The following is a 20488-nucleotide window of genomic DNA, read 5'->3' on the forward strand; positions in this document are numbered from 1 at the left end:
AGCTATTGTAATTATAACGTGGAAATGATGTAGTATAAAGTGGTGATATAACAAAATTTAATGCTGTGATCTCATATTCATTTAAAGCATTTCTTTTTGAGATAGTCATAAAACCTCACTTTGGTTTGTTTTAGTCATCCTGCTCCTCCCAGGAGAAGTTGCACCAGTTACCATATCAACCAACACCAGATGAATTACACTTCTTATCAAAACATTTTTGTACCACCGAAAGCATCGCCACAGAGGGCAGATGCCGGAATACACCCATGCGCCCCCGTTCCCGAAGTCTGAGGTTTGTAGCCCTGATGGAAAAATGTCAATGAGTTGGATAATCTCTTTTCAACCATTTCAAGGGAAGACTTTTGGTCCTGTAATTCATATATGTGTTAATTAATTTATGAACTACTATATATAGTTTTCCATCTACACGTGATATTGTGAATTACCATTGAAAGGCATCTTAGTATTTTTCTTTTAAATTCTTACAATTTGCTAATTGCTGTGGTAGCAGTAACCGTGATGGACTACAGGGACCACCTAGAGAAACTTCGAGCCATTGGAAATTTCAAGACCATCTAATTATGGTGCTACATCAATTAATATTTTATGAGGAAGAGACTTGGCTGAAAAGGAAGGACAGCACGTTCAGGTTCACATGTGGAATTCAGATTCCACTTTACGAAAAGCCACCCAGACCTTTCATTCTTTCTTCCCATCACAAGTCTTACTTTCTCCAAGATTATGAGCAAATTGTTAGGAGTTTGTATCCCTTGTATTTTGTGGGTACCCTATGTAGTCCATTTGACATTGAGTAGAGGCAGTTTTGTTTTGGCCTTGTCTCAAAAAATTACGTATATCACAGTTTGGCTCTTCAGGAAGCAGACTCTATCATAGAGACCAGGATGTTTATTAGGGAGTGCTTGGGAAGTACACCTGTGGGAGGTGGGGAGGAGGCAGGATTTGGCAGTGGGAGAAATCTAGCTGCAGCGCAGAGCTGACAGCTGCAGCCAACCCCACAGGGAGCTCTAGGGATGACACGACCCATCAGAACTGGCCCTTCCTTTATATCCCTGCCTCAGTCCTGGGATGTGGTACCCTGGGAAGGACATGGCCTTGGGTGAGGGGGCTCTGTAGCTGAGGCCATCCCTGAAGGGACTGGCAGCTGAAGCCTTCTGCAATCCCAGCAGCTGGACAACAGGTCCTTCTCTGCAAGGGAAGTAGGGTAATCCTTCTTCAGGTCCTCCACAGGATGAGATCTTCATGCTGTAGAACTGGCCCGCTTTGATATATTAAGGTTTATTGTAAAACATAGTTTGTCAGGTGTTCAGTTGAACATCAAAGTTTTCTGAGAAGGGTTTTCCCTTGGTACCTTTCTTATTTAGTGTCGTGTAGTAAATGCAGCTACATGGCATAATTGTGTTAGATTATTTTGAGATATGGAATAAAAGACCAATTTTACGAATTCATTTAGAGCTGTATTCATTCAATACATATTCATTCATCATATTTTACCACATGGGTGCCATTTTTGGTTTTATGAAAGGAGTTCCTAGGATATCTACTGCAAGCAGCTATGTCCTCTGAGGAATATATAAACTCACACTGAAATTGCCTGACTGTATACCACTAGGAAGGAGCAGGCACCTACTGTTGAAGTAGAGCAAACACAGCGTTGTATGCCTGTGTTTAGTACGGTACACAATGCCTTCCTCAGCATCCCAAATAAATATTTGCCAGGCCAGAAAATGGATTTCAGAGGTGACACCTGTGCCATGGAAAACTCTTAAACCTCTTCAGCGTTACGTGGCAGTGCGCAGGCATATGATGAAAGTGTGAAATTATACAGTTCAGCATGCCCTAGATGTTGCTGTTTGTAGCTACCCTGTCTTCTTTTATATTGCAGTTCATTAACTGGTTTCTAGAACCATGCAAACGCATGCTACATACAAAATATAATCACAATTTAAGAACTTTTTCTGAACGTTTATGTTGTAGCTATGATTAATTTGCAGCATTCCACTTCTGGAGCTTTCTTTATGAACACTCTTCGGGATTTCTGTGCGTTTGTGAGTATGTATGCGTGCGTGTGTGCTAATGACTGATTTTGTAGTTTATCACCTAATATACTTTTCTTACAAAGACTGCATAGTACTTTTGATGCAACCAATTGTTTATAAATGAAAAGCTTATTTTCATTTCATGCTGTGACAAGTTTAAAAGGGTAATTTGCTTTGCTTGCAGCCCTGGACGCTCTCCCGCCTGCTGTGACCATGAAATAATTATGATGAACCATGTCTACAAGGAAAGATTCCCAAAGGTAATGAGTTGAATTGAAGATGCCTAGCATCTAAACGAACGGGCAACCTAGGTTTAGCATCTGTAAGGTGTTTGTCATGGGAAGTAATGGTCCAGTCCATTGATGAGTCTCTTTATAGAATAGCACCATAGCCTTCTTTAGAAAGATAAAATCACGAAACAGTTTTAAAAGCTGCCGAGAACTAGCCACACATTCCGTGGGCTGCACTGGCTGTACCGTGAATCCTGCCGGTTTCCCTCCCCACTGGGTGAGCCTGCCGAGGTACTCCAGAGAGCGTCAGCTTTGCAAGGCCTCTGGACCCTGTCACCCCTTCTGCCCATGTTCTGGGCCTGCTGCTGTTTGGTCACGCAGAAATTGGTTTTCTTCCTCAGAAGCCTGTAAACTGGTACGTGTCACAAAAGTCTTTTACTTTTTTCACCTGATTTTTCTTTTCTGTGGCTTCCAATCTCTTTAGCAATCATACCTCTAACCCTCTTAGAAGGAAAAGTCCATTTGCAGTGTTCCCTGTTAGGCCAGCAATTTGGACTGAGCTAGAGAGGCCTTGGCGAAGGGTTGTTGCCGGATGCCCTGGCTGCAAGGAGCTCCCGTCACCTCGTCTCCACAGCCCTTCCACCAGTGTCTTCCTACACATTTGGAAGAAGCAATTTCTCCATTCTGTTCCTGTCCCTCCCCCATCACCTTTGTAACCCTAGGCAACAGAGCAAAAGGAAATCTTTGGCTTCATAAATCAGGAGTAGAGTACTTATTATTTGTAATGAACCCAACATTGATGTCATTGATTACAGCCATTTTAACCGTTTATCACATGTCACTTGTTCACCAGGGAAATAGATCCTGACTATACTAGTTAATACTGGTTAGGATTTAGAAGGGAACAGGAGGCCGAGGGAGTCTCCAGCATATGCAATTAATGCAGGCAAGAACATTGATTAGGCACTCGGGGATCCCAGAGAATGAAATAAAAGTTGGGAAGGAAATTTTAGGTTTATGTTACCAAGGGAATCCCCTTGGCCATTTGCCCACGATGTAGCTTTTTGAGGTGTGAGTAAAGATGGTATAGGATGCTTGTTCCTAGTACATTAAAACACAGCCAAAGGAACAAACTCTTGGCCCACGCTGTGGAACTCCAGCAACGATCCTGATTTTTGAATAGGTAAGAACAGAGCCACAATATTTGATATTCTTGGCAATCTATCTGAAAGAGCCCAAGAACTGAAATGAGAGCACAGCGATTCACAGGTACTGAGTTATTTGGAGAAGCTTACATGTACCACTTTGCGTTTGATAGGGCAGAGGAAAAAAGTAATCATCACCCTGGGAGATTCAGTTTCTCCTGTATACCTCAGATCCTTTTCCCACATGGTGAGGCTGCTGCTGCTGCTTCTTTCTTTTTTTTTTTTTTTCCAAATAGACTTTATTTTTTAGGTTCATGGCAAAATTGAACAGAAAGTACAGAGAGTTCCCAAATGCTCCCTGACCCTACACATGCACAGCCCCCTCCCATCAACATCCCCCGCCCCCCAGCCCAAGAGTGGTCTATTTGTTATAATCGATGAACCTATACTGACACATCGTAATCACCCAAAGTCCATCGTTTGCATTGGGGTTCTCTGTTGTGGGGTATATTCTGTGGGTTTTGACAAATGTATAATGATATATATGTACCATTATACTATCTTACAGAAGGGAGGCTTGTTTTAAATTTAATTTCTGAAATTCTATTTAATAACTTGTGGAGGTCTCTATAAATGCTAGATAAATGTGACTATTGAGTTGTTTACATATATGTTTCCTTGTTTTACAAACGTGTGTGCCTGTCGTCTCTAAACAGGCTACAGCTCAGATGGAAGAGCGCCTAAAGGAAATAATCACCAGCTACTCCCCGGACCACATCCTCCCCCTCGCAGATGGAGTGCTTAGTTTCACTCACCATCAGATTATTGAACTGGCTCGTGATTGCTTGGATAAATCCCACCAGGGTCTCATCACCTCACGATACTTCCTTGAATTACAGCACAAATTAGATAAGTTGCTACAGGAGGTATAGACCCTACACCTTATAAAGTTTTCTGATTTGTTTTGCTTTTCCCCTGAAACAAGAAAAATTTTATGAGAGCATTTGCTCAGCAAGTTTTAGCCATGAGACAGAGTTCATACTCCAGGGAAGCAAAGAGGAAGAAGAAAAAAAACAATTCATTGCTACTTGCTGTGAATTGATTCTGGTCAACGTTTAGAGTAATAGAAAGTTAATGTTAATAACCTTTACAGGAACTTTGGGTCCCAACAATCTATGGCTCTAGGATAAGTGGATTGTGAAGGATTTTGAAGCAGTGATTTTTTTTTTCCCTCCTTAACCATAAAGTTAGAAATTGCCTGAGTGTATGTACATTATTTGATTATGCTATCTAGTTCTAATATCTGGAAAAGCTAAATGGAAAATTGCCGGCTTCTTCCAGGCCATGTGTCCTATTAATTAACCTGCAGGTGGTGTTGGGTAGTAAATGGCAACTTATATTTTCATTAGTGTCAGTTTTTCTTCTAACAAAATATCCAATTTCTAGAAGGACAGATAAACACAGGCTCCTTCCAAGCCTAACACTTGCAGTCCTAGCTCCTGATAACACCCAGGACACGAAGGGAGTGTGTATAGTGGAATGCAATTAATGCATAATATTGCTGTCCTGACTGAAATTGATCAGCTACAGCCTACAAGTAAAACCTATTTAGCCGATATGTTTGGATATATTGTATTTCTGTATCCCATCGGCATACATTATGCCCATGTAAATAAAATCGTAGGTGGTTTTCTGTAAGCACGATTGTGTAAACAATTGCATGGAACTGAAGGAAAATATTGGCATCCTAATTTTCTAGAAATCCATCTGTCCTTCCTCATACTGAATTTAGTTGTGGCAAGATGAGATGATCCCTCTCTGACTAGCAGCCACCATTTTTCCTCCCTTTCCCATTCTAAACCTCCCAACAGAGTTTTCTATGCTCCGTTCCCATTCCTCACATTTCAACCTCTTGCAGCTCACTAAGGGAATGTTTCTCAGACTGTCTTTGGATGAACACACTGTCTTCAGGTTTTGTTGTCAATTTCCAATTTGTCATGGACCAATTCTACTATAAATTATGATGAAAATTAATTTACCTCTGTGAGATGCTTCTTCCTTAATTCCATAGTTCATTCCCAGGCTATGTTAAGTTCTGTGGTTCATTCCTTCATAGGCATTCCCTGAAAAGGGTAGAATCCAAAGCTGAAGCTATTTACATTGAAATCACCCACTTAATTTTGTTTCTGTATGATAGACTTGGCAGGTTGTTTCGTGGCAACTAAAAAAATCTTAGGGTTTCAAAAATCATCTGAATGCACCATGTAATAGATTAACATTGTTGACTTCCAGAGAAATTTCTCTCTTGGGCAGAGAAACATGTATACATGTGTAACATAAAGAGCGTTGTCAGGTTTGAATAAGGATGTTTTCTTGTTCATTTTCACAGATAATCATTTTCCTTCAGTCCTTTTGTGAAAATTAAAACTGGCTTCAGAATCACATTCACAATGTCCTTCCAGAGTTTGGAGCTAACAGGTCGCAGGGGAACTTGCTCCTTTGGATAGAATCACATTGTGAGGCCTGGCTTTGCCTTCCCGTTGATGCAATTATTGTCAGTTCCCAGCCATGACATTGTGTGCCCGCCTAGCCTGTCTCCCCGCCACTATTCCCGTTGTCAGTCCTTTGCACACTCAGGCCAAGTCCCCCTGAGGTTGAGTAGCTTGATTTAACTGATGCCTTTTTAAAGTCCTGAGGTCTAGGTCAATTCCAGGGGAAAGCTTTTATGTCTCCATTCTTTTTTTCACTTAGGTGTATTTAGCCAAAGAAAATAAAATGCACAGGAAGCTATAACCTACTCTCAAATGTTAGTCTCCATATTTTTTATACTGGCCAATACTTACAGTACAAACACAGGGAATCCAGGAATGCTGGAGCTTGGTGCCAGCAGCCACTAAACTATTTCTCTTCTCATGCTGAGTGTGTGGTTTTGTTTGGTGTTGTTTTAACAAAGTTCCCATCTCCCCTGTTGATAGTAGACAGAATATTATTTGTGTTAGTATAACTCATTGTATGTTTTGGCCTTAGTTGCGGCTGATAATTCTCAGAAGTAAGAAGTTGGAATGAACTGATTATTTTTACAAGTTTTGAAATGGAATTTGTATAATCTGAGCTATTTTTAATTTTTTAAGATATAAAGTTCTTGTTTCTCCTTGAAGAGACCACCAAAACATGTTTAGGCTTTTTAGATTTCCTTTATATTCCTTAACTTATAAAGCAGTAATTATAATAGTAAGAGGATTATCAATCCAGAAGTTAGGTGGGGTTTTTTTTGCTTCATCTTTAAGGTTTTCTGTTTAGTTTTGATTAAGGATAAACTATAAAGAAGACATATAACCTTATTTCTTGGCATTCGCTGTATCTTCCTAAATCCATTTTTGTTACAAAACAGAAAATGAAAAGAAAACTTAAAGACAGTTTAAATATTATGTATGTCTCCTCCTGTGTGTTCTGACATCCTTACTGGTTACTAGAACCTATAGTTATTGTTAACAATTGGTTGTCTTTAAACACATTCTATTCTACAGTTATTCACCAGTGGTCATTTTCTCTGTGTTTTTTCTTTTAAATGTTAGCTTTTGGGGTTTTCCTGTATATGGTTTCTCTACCTATATTTTGGAAAGTTGCCTTTGATTTAATGACTTAAATTTAGTAAACATACTACTTCTAAGTATAATCATTTTTCATAGATTTGGTCTGACACTTCTTTTTATGGGCAGGCTAATTCTTGTCAGAATAAAGCACCCTCAAGAATGATTTTAAATGTTTATTACCATATCTATGAAATTATATTCTGTTGCACCAACATCACCTTGATACATTTTTTTAATCCTTGAAGGAAAGCAAATAATAAAAATTAAGAAAGCCTAAATGTGAGCATGTGTAGAAGTTTATATTTAAACTTTTAAAACTTTGGTTTTATATCTGCCTTGGTACAGATTTACCTCATTTCTTCAAAAAATATTGAAAATTAAAATGACTGTTAATAAACTAAGTTTTGTCCTCAGGATATCTTTTGGGCTTAGGTTTCACATGTTAGGCAACATGTAAAATAAAATTTTAGAAGATTTTGAGTCAGTTAAATTTTACTGAGTTGAGTAGGTATTATTTATTCATTATGTGAAATCGAATTCATATGTATGTATCCAAGTATAAACAGTATTCACCTAACATTTGAAATAAGCAGTGTACAACTTCTTACATACTATGAAATAACTAACTTACAGGCTAATAGTGTTGTATATATAAAACATATTTCATGAATGTGTTAAATGCCCAGGTTAACAAAATCAGTCCTTCACTATGTTAGCCATTTCATACATTTAAGAAGTTACATCTGGAAAATCAAGGCTCCTCATCAGCTGCCCACTCTACTTGTACCATGTACTCAATGTGTCATAAACTTTTAATGGCTACTTCACTCATGGTTCACATTGAGAGCCCTAATATTTGATTTTTAACACAGAGAATAAATCAAAGTTTTGCAATTAAAATTTAGTTGATAGAGCCATTTTGTAGATATAGACGTTTAATAGTGTCCATTTATGTAGAGCTAATGTCTGCTTATCAATTTTTAAAAAGTATTTTCTGGGGCTTCCCTGGTGGCGCAGTGGTTGAGAGTCCGCCTGCCGTTGCAGGGGACGCGGGTTCGTGCCCCGGTCGGGGAAGATCCCACATGCCGCGGAGCGGCTGGGCCCGTGAGCCACGGCCGCCGAGCCTGCGCTCCGCAACGGGAGAGGCCACAACAGTGAGAGGCCCGTGTACCACCAAAAAAAAAAAAAAAAAAGTATTTTCTGAGTCGCTTAATTTTTGGATATTTGCAGTTATCTAATTAGCATGCTTTGCTGATTTTCTTTCCCATTTAGCGGAGCAACTCTGTCTCATCATTCTTTTCATTGCTTCCTCATAGGCTCATGATCGTTCAGAAAGTGGAGAATTGGCATTTATTAAACAGCTAGTTCGAAAGATCCTAATTGTTATTGCCCGTCCTGCTCGGTTATTAGAGTGCCTGGTGAGTTGCCCCTCGAGGTGATTTTGTTATTTATTGTTAACTGTGGGAAACCAGGGACCACCAGAAAGCTCCAATTGCATTTGGCTTCAAAGAGCTAAATAGAAAGAGTCAAGAGAAACAGCAACACGTGAATGCTGATGACAACAGCCGTGTGTGCTTTTTCTTTTCTGGTTTTCAGGAAAAGTTCTAGGACTTGTGTTGTGTTAAGAGATAGTTATGGGCTTCCCTGGTGGCGCAGTGGTTGAGAATCCGCCTGCCGATGCAGGAGACACGGGTTCGTGCCCTGGTCCGGGAAGATCCCACATGACGCGAAGCAACTAGGCCCGTGAGCCATGGCCGCTAGGCCTGCGCGTCCGGAGCCTGTGCTCCGCAACGGGAGAGGCCACAACAGTGAGAGGCCCGCATACCGCAAAAAAAAAAAAAAAAAAAAAAAAAAAAAAAAAAAAAAAAAAAAAAGAGATAGTTATATCACAGTCTGGTCAAACCTAAAAAATGATCATGCAATAATGTGCTTGACTTTATCTCAGCATAATTTCTATGTTGTAGCCCATTTAGAACACTCGCTGTACCCCGCTTTTTTGGAGGTGCCAAGATGCAGAGAGAGGGAAATCAGAGATACGATATACGGTGACCTGTGGTTATAATTGTTACTTTTTAAATGTGGCATGTTTGAAATAAGTGTTAGTCAGCAGTCCATTTGGAGAATACAGTATGGCCTTATCCAGACCTAAAGGAATAAGACTTTCCAAGATTAGTTTGTTTTATCAATTATACTTTCTTTAGTCAGTGACCACTTTCCTGTTTTAAAATCTTTGCTTGATTTTATGTAATTTTGATTGAGATTTCAGTCCACACTGAACAAAGACAAAGCTTCGAACATAAGAACAGTTTTATGGGGCTTAATGTAGTGTCAAAACTCACTTTTAAGTTTCGCTAATAGTTATTTATAACACTGAGTACAATACAGCTTTTCAGAATTTTACGTACACATATGTACAGACATGGTGATATTGCTTTGGTTTTGCTCTTATTTTAATTAAGATTCATAGTTTTCTATAACAGTGAAATGTTTACAGCCCCATAAACATATACCTGTGCATAGTGAGATATGGTGGAAGGTGAGTCTGGAGGAGAAAGGTAGATGTGTGGTGGAGGAAGGTTTTCCATCAATGGCCAGGACCCTTGGAATCACAGAATCAAAAGCATCATTCAGCAGTGAGTGTCTCTGGAAGGATAAAGGGAAAGAAAAATACTCAGGATTCCTCTGGGGAGGAGAACTGTGTGCCTGGCAGATACAGGCAGAAGACTGAGTTTTTCCTACTCTTCCTGTTGTACCTTTTGAATTATGCACCACAGGCTTGTACTTCCCTGCAGTTGTTCAATTTGGGGGAAAATACCATTTAGCATCAAAACTTGCTTCTCTGGACGGCGGTAGACATGCTAAGAGAGATGTTGCCTTAGAAGGGGAAATGACTTTTTTTTACAGTAATCACTCTTAATCGGAAGAGAAACAGTCAAAGTACATGTAGCCTATCAAAGATAGAAACAAGTGAGCTTAGAAGTAGATTTGAAGATGTTGCTGCTTTCCATGATGTTTAAAGCTCAAATGAAACTGGAGTTTGAGAGTTTTAGGGAATGTTTCCCCCAACCAATCATCTTAGGTCTGTAGTCCCAGTCTTGCCTTGTCTCTGGTTGTAGGTTTATGTAAAGGGTACTGACCGTGGACATTGGTTGGGCTTTACTCCATTTGTAGCATGCTTTTTCATATGGCCTTTAGAAATACTTGAGTAATTCTCAGGTGAAATACTGAGATTCCACAGTTGCCTATATGGGGCACTAATCGAAATGAGAAAAATTCTGGGAGTGAGAGGATCTAGGAAATATAACTGAAAACAGTAACTGTGCTTTAAATCTATAATTGTTTACAACACAGAAATCCGCGGCATCCATGTAGAGTGATGTGATCCTAAGATTTTTATTACATACTAGAAGCAACAGACAGCAAAATAAAGTAAAATACTTAGGAAAAACGTGTTCCCAAATTTTTACTGAAGACGGAGGTAACTGGAAGTACTAACTTCATATTTTTCTTTCTTAATGTTCACATTATGTGAATATTAATAACTTAATTTTAGAGCTCTGTGATAAAATTTGGGGATTTTTCTTTCTAATATTTTTGGACACCTCTGTACCAAGGGAGTTTCCTACAAAACCTTTGAGAAAATATGCATCCTAACATTACTTCTTTTGTGGCTATTTGTATAGAGAGAGAAACTGACTCTTCTGGATGATATTCACAGGTTTTTAAAACTTTACTAAAAAGGCACAATTAAAAATTCCGACCTGTTCACTTTCAATAAGATAGATATCTTAAGTGGAGCCTAGTACCTTCAAAGTCACATTACAAGGAAGTTGGAAATGGAAATGATCTTTGGGTTATCAAGTATTTAAATGTATTGTCTTAGAATATGATTAGGCTTTGAATATGAACTGAAAATTATATGCTTTTTAAATGAAGTAATCCATCTGTCTTCTTTCTGTATAAATAACTTATTACCGTGTATATCCAGAAATTTTACTGTGAATGTGGTTTATGTAATAAAACCGCAGACAATTTTGGCTCAAAGAAGTATCCATCTCTGTTTGTCTTCTGCTAGGAATTTGATCCTGAAGAATTTTACTACCTATTGGAAGCAGCAGAAGGCCATGCAAAAGAAGGACAGGTTATTAAAACTGACATTCCCAGGTACATCATTAGCCAGCTGGGTCTCAATAAGGATCCTCTGGAAGGTGAGTACCCTGATTGGGCTAACCTTTTACTTGCTTAGGCACAGATGGAAAAACTTAGTGGCAAGTCTTTATTTTTTCCTCATATTTTGGCTCTATCTATTGAAAAGGCCAAATTTGGGGACCAATTGTAATTTAAAGGAAAGAACTATATGTTGAATTTTGTGTTTAACTAGAGTAGGGAAGAGACCCTGAAATCCCAGAGTCTTATCAGCCTAACAATTCCAGAGCATCCAAGAAGGGTTTAGATTCCCATCCTCTCTGAGGGTATTTTTTCTCTTGCAGAGCTCCTTTGGATTCTTCTCAAGGGTGCACATTTTGAAAATATTGGTAAATGAATTCATTACATTTAATTTAAAAGTGACATTTAAATGTAATTTGGGAGTCAGGTAACTGATAACTGGTGATTAACTTGAAATCAGGTTCAGTGTTCGTAAATCTATTTTTACTTACTTGTCTCAAGAAAGTATGAAAAATAGTAATATACTGGAGAGCCAGTCAGGGGGAAGTGCTTTTTAGAACTTATACAAGGATTTCTGGTTGATTCAAATTAAAAAAAAAAAATAGGTCTAATGCTATTAAATGCAGAGAAGAGGAAGCACCCTGTTAGTGATTTTTTTTCAAATCTGATATTGAGAAACCACTCCTTCCACCACCTTTTCCTGTTCATTATTGTTTGGGATTGTCATTTAAAACACTTAGGTTATATACTGCCTGAAAAGACTCAAAAACAATCATAGACTCCTTTATTCAAAATCGTCTTCCTGGTTCACTAAGTTGAATTTGCAAAGTGTTATATGCTAAATTGTTTGTGATGATGCTATGTGTCGGCAGATATTTTCCCATCTACAGCCGGGGAACCTGCTGCTCTCTGCCTGCTCTCCTATTTCCCCTGTTTTATTTGCTCTTATGGCCATCGAATCTTTGCTTCCAGTGAAATGATGCATGCATTACTGGGAGATAATGCCAGATAAATTTATACTGTACTGAAAGCAATACCACAACAGATTCATCACTTATCAGAGTCTGGTGGCTGCTTTTCTGAAAAGTTCCCTGGGGAGAGATTTTTCCCCATAGCTTTTAAATTACCATCTTTACCTTTTTGAATCATGAGTCTTCAGAAATGGTTTAAATCACTGAAATAAAAAGGGCAGATGTTTAATGGTATTTAGATGAGTTTTAAAAATCTCTTCAGGCATTACAAAATGATGCCTTAGCTTCCTGCTTCAAAAGCTGACTGTTGGTTCCATTCCATTACTACCCACTGCTTACAAATAATATGTATTTCCCAGATAATAGTTACTTAGCTGAAACTCTATTTAAAACAGAACCATCTTTTAATTTGTTTTTTTTATGAAAGTAATTGGAGTGGGGGAGACTGTCAAAGTATATTACGGTGACTCTTCACGCTGGCAGAGTTTAGTTGTGTCACCCTTTGAATTGTAGACGGAGTGAGCTCTTCACAGTTTTCTTACCTGGTAGTAAATATCACTGGAGGCTGAACCTTTGGTAGGTGAATAATCTGAGGCCCACTTATATGCCTTTATTGTCTTTAAAACATTTGAATAGTGATTTTTGACAAGTTTCTTGTTTAATTATACAAATCTATCACTGGGAGTTGTTTTTAACTTTCAACACTTAATTTTCATGATTCAGATCTGAGGGTAATTTTTAATCTGTTTGCTCTAATCACTTAAAATGTGATTATTGTAAACTCTGATCTACACTTGTTTCCCTTCCTGTCATCATGGATACCAGCAGACCTAAAGCCTGACCTTTGAAGGTTCAGAGTGAGAGTCTGGAATGGGCCTACCCAGAGTGTCAGTGCAGACTGTGTGACCTTGATCACACTATGATGAGCTTCTTTGTGCTTCAGTGTTTTCCGTAAAAACTGGATAATGGTACCTATTCATAGGGTTGTTTTTAGGATTATATGAGTTCACCTCTGCACCTAAGATGTAATAATGCTTAGTAAATGAATAATAGTAAAATTGCTCCTTTGAGCCCTTCCAAATGAATACATTATAGTCTACCTCCTAGTTTATTAATCTAAAGTGCTAGTCACGGGCTTCCCTGGTGGCGCAGTGGTTGAGAATCCGCCTGCCGATGCAGGGGACACTGGTTCGTGCCCCGGTCCGGGAAGATCCCACATGCTGCGGAGCGGCTGGGCCTGTGAGCCATGGCCGCTGAGCCTGCGCGTCCGGAGCCTGTGCTTCGCAACGGGAGAGGCCACAACAGTGAGAGGCCCACATACCACAAAAAAAAAAAAAAAAAAAAAAGTGCTAGTCACATAGGACATTGAGGTCATTTGAATGACACCAAGAAAGCACACAGTTTGTACTGAGCTCATTTTTAATTCCTGAACTTCCTCTGTAAGTAAACTGGGATAGTGTCAATTTCCAGTTATTTTAGTTTCTGGAGTTAATTTTTCTCTAAAGACAGCACTCCATTGTTGCTTTGCTTCATGTGTTTTTTGTGTAATCTCTCCCAAAAAAGGATGATTATATTTATAAGAACATGAATACATAAAATTTTGAGAACCTAAGAAATAATATTAGATGCACACAAAAATATGTAACTAAAAACTATAACTTTTTATTATACACGTTCGATTTTCAAAAATTAGAAAATTCAAATTACCTGTGATCCTACCACTTAACGATAACCCCCTTCTAAAGTTTTGGAGAAAATTTTTTCATGTTCTTTTTTTAATAAAACATGTTTAGTTTTTTCTTAAGTGTGCACTGTTTGATGAAGATCAAAATGAATGGTAAAATAAATTAGGTTTTCTCATTTACTTATATAGACGTAAGGATGCATTCCAATGTAGGTTGAGCAATGAAATGCTTTGTCTCTTAACTAGACCACTAGGGTAGAATTTAGGCTGGTGTCAAGCATGTGGCATCCAGCCTAGGACTGACTACTTTACATGATATAATTACTGGTAATAAATAACAATCAACATTCAGCGAGCACTTAATTTTTGTTAGTCAACATGCTAAGAGCTTTACATGCATTATCACATGTGATACTCATAAAAAACTCCAAGAGATAAACAATATTGTTCCCATCTTACAGAGGAAGAACCCAAGGTTAAAAAGCCACTAGTAAGTGCTCTTAGTGCTGGCAACTCGAATCTTTTCAACTCCAAACTCCTCTTAACAACTACTGTTGCTTCCTTTCTCACAAGTTGCGGATTCTTATGTACTAGGAGGGCTAGCTCTCAGTGGACGTGAAGGAATGGAGCAAGGCTTGCTCATGACAACTTGAGACTCATCTCTGAGCTGTAGTCAGTGCATCTCTGATGCCTGTCAGAGCCTGGGAAACTTGCCTCTCTTGAGTATCTGATTACAAGCATAATCATTGAGCCCCCAAACCCTTTCCAAGCTGTGGTGACTGGGTCAGCCAGTGAATCCTGCAAACATGAGCAGAGGCCCAGCTAGCTCTAAGTAGCTGTGTCTATGTGTTCATAAGAAATGGAGTTCTAGGAAAAAGGGCATGAAATGAATAATTTCAGAATATTAATATCAGTTGTTGGTTCTTGCCATTTTGGAATTAAGATTTTCTCATGTGTACACTGGAGTATAGAGTAAATTCTTCTTTTTTTAATATTGGAGAAATTGTGCTTCTTTTGTTTTAGCATAGTACTCTTGTCTAGTTACAATTGTCCTATTTGTCTTAAACTTAGCTTTTTTTTTTTTTTTTTTTTTTTAAATTTAGAAATGGCTCAGCTGGGAAACTATGATAGTGGGACAGCAGAAACACCAGAAACAGACGAATCAGTGAAAGTAAGTATCTTTCTCGATGAAATATGATGTTGGTTTTTCTGTTTTTTAAGCATCTGGAGATTTTGGCTGTGTTAATTACTTTATTTGTTCACCACATATTTATTGTGCTTCTATATGCAAGGCACCAGGCATACAGTTTTAGCCCCTCTCTTCAAAGAGAAACAAATTAATAAAGAGAAATCATGCACAAAAAATCAAAATGAGAAACTTGAATAAGATCTATAAAGAAAAAGGGCCATGTGCTCCCAGAACATAACATTAAAGAGATTTACCTTCATAACATAAAGAGATTTACCGGTCCAGAAAGATCTCCTAAGGAAAGGACACTTGAGATGTGAGAAGTTACTCGGATGAGAAGGGTCAGAGGGGACATTCCAGGCCAAGGGACCATCATGTGACACAAGGGAGAGAGTATATCTGAAGGCTTAAGAGTGAGGGAGACCGTGCAGCCCAGAGAGCTCGGGTAAAAGCTGGACACAGACGTGCTTGCTGTTCATCTTTGTCAAATTGTTTCTTTCAAAGAACAGTGGGAAGCTGTTGAACTGTGGAGGAAATGTATGTGTGTGGAGGATGAGGAGGAGTAGATAGGGAAATGATCCAAACAGAGTAACAACGTGAAAAAAAAAATCACACTGATTGCAATGTAGGAAGTAGATGGGGTGAGGAAAGCTAGCTGGAGTGGCCCTGGGGAGGCCATTTGAAAGTCTGCAGCAGTGACACAGATGAGAGGTCCTGGATGCTGGTGCCACTCTTCCTAATTGTGAATAGCAGAAGAGGAACCAGGATGGACCACCCCCAGCATTGGGGGTGGTCAGGAAAGAGGGGCAGCCGTGTAGCCTGGGGGCTTAAAAACCCAGGCTCTGGAGTCCGGTTTCCAGATTTCAAAGCTGGCTTCACTTCTTACTAGCTTGGGGGAAAAAAAAAAAAAAAAAAAAAAATATATATATATATATATATATATATATATATGTGTGCCTCAGTTTCCTCAACTGTAAAATGGGTATAAAAGATTAAATAAGGTAGTCTGTGTAAAATGGTTAGGACAGCTTCACATATGCTAAATAAATGACAGCTGTTTTTGTTTCATCATAACTGCCATAATTTTGAATGAGCTTAAGCTGAAGTTCCTTTGAGACATCCAAGGAGAGCCATCAAGCAGTCAATTGTATATAAGGTGTGGGATCTTCCTGCCCTCAGAGGGAGAGTTTTTGGTGGATGGCCTGGGTGACTTTAGGAGTCATCCATAGGCATAGGTGAGGTCACTCAGGTGAGGAAGAGTTAATGAGGCAAGAAGGCTGGTTCAGGGCCTTGTAGCTGGAGCTGTGGAGAGCAGTCAGAGTGGGGGTGGCTGAACAAGTAAGGGGTCCCAGTCTTGGATTATGTTTTCTGAGGTGGGGTGTTGGCAGGTGATGAGTAGACCCAGGTCCTATGGCCAGAGGCCAAGGAGAAACAGAGAAAGGAGCTGGTTGAATTGAGGAGGTCAGGTAGCCCAGAGGCCAGGTTGGTGGCTGAGTTATCTGTGTAGATACGGAAGTCACTCAGGATGGTGAGAGAATGCAGGCCCCGAGGACAGTGGGAAGCTCTGTCTAAATCTTCCAAAGGTGGTGGGGCAGCCGAGTGGGCGGGTGCCAGCACTGAGTCGGGGAGGATGGCACATACCTCAGAGTCATGGGGTTTCTTCCAAAATTATGGGAAGGGGATTCTGGTCTCTGCAGAGGGAACGGAGTGACTGTTAACCCCCTCTCAGTGCTAAGATACATGGGGCGTGAGAAAATTTTGTAAAAAAAAACAAAAACAACTTTGTTTACTCTTGTCCTTTGAACTAAACTTTTTAAAGAGCTGTCTTTTTGAAAATTGGTGTCTAAACCATGGTAAGTAAGACTTACGGTGGGTGGAAGTAAAGAAATACAGGCATGCTCTGCCTGGCTGTCTCATTTGTTGCCAACTACCTTTTCCAAACAGGAAAGGTTGCCACAGGAATGAAATGGACAAGCTCTGGTCAGTGGCAGAGAAGCCACGTGATCCACCAACCCGTAGAGGGCCACTCCAGCCCATTCTTTTCTGATTGACTGAAACTAGAATTAAGGTTTGGCATTTTGGACTTAAATCTTAAAACTTTAAAAGACTAGGGTGAGGCCTACCCGGATGGTTTACAGAGGTAAATTAAAAATCAGGAATTTTCAAAAACGTGGTGCCTCTATCTCCTGGAAATGATGTTCACTTAAATGAAACTGAGCCAGTCATGAGGAGTAGTTTATCAGCACTGCTGTGGAAAATTGAGCTTTAAAGCTGTCCCCCAGGTTCCTTTGGCTAGAATACTGTCCTTTAACATATTAAACAATAGAGCATGCAATTCAAATATTCGTTATTTTGCTGCCAAAATCATTTTCTTAAATTCTGAGCTATTTTTTAACATCCATATTTTGTCTCCAAGAGCTCTAACGCTTCCCTGAAACTTCGAAGGAAACCTCGGGAAAGTGATTTTGAGACCATTAAATTGATTAGCAATGGAGCCTATGGGTGAGTAATTCAGGAAAACTCTCTATTATATTTTAACACACCTGAGAAATATATTCTTCACATTGATCTTATGCCAAATAGATGTTGTTGGGGACTTGAGTTTTCAGATCACTGCTCCTTCATTGGTGGGTATCAGGTGAAGCCCAAATCATTTTTCATTGGATACCCAATCAGAAAACATTTCAAGTGACCTGGGGGTTATTTTAGAGCATGGGAGAGGAAGACTTTAGAAAGTAAAAGTTTCTAAAGTAAGGGAAAATTTTTGTATATGCCCGTTTTTATGTAGATACACATACACATCTGGATATATATATATGAATATATATAAATTCATTTATAGCATTTCTACTTGAGAATTAGCCAGCACTTCCTGTCTGACCAGCAGTCAACCTTGGGAGAGTAGTACTTTAATAAGAAGGCTGATTGAAAATTTAAAGCAACACACTTCTTTTAGTCTTTATATAACACCAGGATTTTTTTTTTTTTTTCAATTGAACTCTATGCTATAGTACGACCACATTAGTGGTGCCCCTTCCTTGATTCATTTTTATAGATACACGGTTTCCCTCTCAGGGCATAAGGTCAATGCTGACAAGATCCCTCTGAGTTACTAATAGTTTGGAAGAGTAATTAATACACAAACTATGTCCTGATCCATTTTAGACAGCCCAGAACTCTAGTTTAATTAAGTATTAATCCCAATTCCATCTGTAGGTGGAGAGCAATAAACAGTCCCGTAGACACGTATTGCCATATATAACACACACAGCAGATGAGATAGAATCGATTTTTGTTACGCCACAAGGGATGTTTCTCCTTATGGTGTTTTTTTCACCTCTAATATTTTCCACACCATTAACTTAGTGAAGAACTTAAATATTTGTGAGTGCTTTCTATGCTTCACTGATTTGTTTTCAGGATTATGTCAAATGGCATATTTCCTGATGTGGCTTATAAATGCTTTCTGATGTTTTATTTTTACAATATTTTATTTCTTTTGAGGACCTCACTGAAACTCTTCTACCTAAGAAGACTGTTTTAGCATGCAGTTGTTTGTGGGTTTTGTTTATATATTATTGGCTTTTAGTCCTTTTTCGTTCTGGAGATCATCTGAGGATTTCTTGTTTGATTAGGGGAAAGACTGAACTTTGATTTAAGGGATCTGTGGGTTTGAGCACTGCTGAATTTTGTTGCCAGTGGAATTCTGGCATAGGATTGTCTATGAAGCACCACTTTTATAAAATTTGGGCATATATCTTAGCAGTATTTGGAGTTCTAATTGGTTGAGTAAACTCATTTGTAGTGCAATTAAACCACTGTATAGTAGATGAGGTATATCACACTTCGGGGAATGGTTGGGAATATACAAGAAGTTAAACAAGCTGTGAATCAGTAAACACCCAGGATGCAGGCCAAGTCATTAATGGGCTTACAAGCTGCCTATGGGAGCCTCTGCCGGTCAGCCAAAACCTTTTTTTTCTCTTTTGCTCTTCTCCAAGTTAATCTCTCATTACATTTCTGACAGATTTCCTCTACGATTTAATTATTTTTAACTTAAAATTTGAATGGAGCTATGCCCATTGGCCCACCTGATCAGGATGCTGATAGTGGGCTTCTGTGAGTTGGCTGAACAGATGGATCATGTAGGTCCATGAATTGGAGCCGTTCGAGGCTTTCTTGGGCGTCCCTGTAACCGAGTCCCTCTCTCACATCAGTGACTTAGAGTGACACCCGTTCTGTGACTTTTCAAATACTGGTTATGCTGGAAACTAACCCTTTCATTCGAGAGAGCTATAACACGTCATGGTTTTCTCAACATCGTACTTAGTGACAATTTATGATATAAAGCCAATTTGCCAATTTGAGAAGCACCCAATTTCCTTCTCTGTTTAACAGGTTTCAGATCCTGACTGGAAGTTGCACCTCCCTTCAGGCCAACTTAGCACTTTGTAGAAAGCAAGCACCTACTGTGTGCCAGGCACTGGACTAGTCTCTTTATTCTCTTTATTTGTTCTCTTCTCACAAGCTCTTGTGAGATGTTGATGTTACTTCCACTTAGATGTGGAGAAAGAGGCTCCCAAGCCTGGTCACACGTACTCTGACTGCAAATGAATATTATTTATAACTTTTAGCCATCTTAACTGGGGTATAGAAACCCTTCTTCCATTGAGCGCTCCCACCTAGATTTTTAAATAACAATTTCGAATGTTTTCAAAGTAGAAGAATAAGATTGACCTAAAATTTTTTAAAGTAAGAAAGCTAAATTTTAGAGGCACAGTGCTTCTTCCCCACTTCACATTGCTTTCTAGCCTTGCTGGCCTTTCTGCTTTTTTTAACCCTCAAAGGACAGGGTCATTTACCTGAGAGACAGACGAGGTGTGCAAGTTGACGGATGCTCCCTCTTGATAGCCTTTCCCCTCAGCTTCCCCCTAACATTTGCACTCCCCTCCCCACTTGCGGATCTGCTCACAGGGATTCATGTATCAGGCTCTCAGATTCATGCATAATTTTATATGCATGAGACGTTCACACTCCCAATAGGACTGATTCATTCTGCTCTAGATCCTGCCTGCTTCCGATTCCATTTCTCCCTTCCCCCGCCTCAGTTCTGCATGAGTGGAGTGATGCTTGACTCCACTGGCTGCCCCACCCCATGCATCACCTCCCACCCTTGGGTCTTCCTATTTCACAGGGCGGGTCAGTGTAGGAAAAGAGACACAGAAGCCTTTACAAAGAAAGCAACGCTTGAGGCCAGAAAACAGAGAAATGGGGGCCAAATCAGTTCAGTCTAGTTTTATAACCTTGGGCAGTTTGCAGCTCTGCTTAGCAGTGTTAGATGTCTGTCTGTCCCGCTCTGTTTCTCTGTTTGTCTCTCTTTTTCAGCCTCTCCTTCCCCCCCTCCTCTCCTTCTGCTTCACTCTCTGCTGACTTGAGTAGATTTAGAACAGCA

General features: G+C 39.4%; 1 protein-coding gene across 14 annotated transcripts in view; it reads left to right on the top strand.

Moving 5' to 3' along the window:
* Positions 1-20488, top strand: part of MAST4 (microtubule associated serine/threonine kinase family member 4) — a 574487-nt gene that overhangs the window by 510104 nt on the left and 43895 nt on the right. For all 14 annotated transcript variants that reach the window (XM_067031060.1, XM_067031065.1, XM_067031056.1 and 11 more), the window contains 7 exons: positions 135-292; positions 2242-2317; positions 4149-4358; positions 8342-8443; positions 11101-11233; positions 14951-15018; positions 17453-17538. In XM_067031060.1, the coding sequence (XP_066887161.1) occupies positions 135-292; positions 2242-2317; positions 4149-4358; positions 8342-8443; positions 11101-11233; positions 14951-15018; positions 17453-17538 (833 nt within the window). The remainder of the gene's footprint in view (positions 1-134; positions 293-2241; positions 2318-4148; positions 4359-8341; positions 8444-11100; positions 11234-14950; positions 15019-17452; positions 17539-20488) is intronic.

This window comes from Kogia breviceps, chromosome 4 (assembly GCF_026419965.1).
Source record: "Kogia breviceps isolate mKogBre1 chromosome 4, mKogBre1 haplotype 1, whole genome shotgun sequence".
Lineage (NCBI taxonomy): Eukaryota > Metazoa > Chordata > Mammalia > Artiodactyla > Physeteridae > Kogia > Kogia breviceps.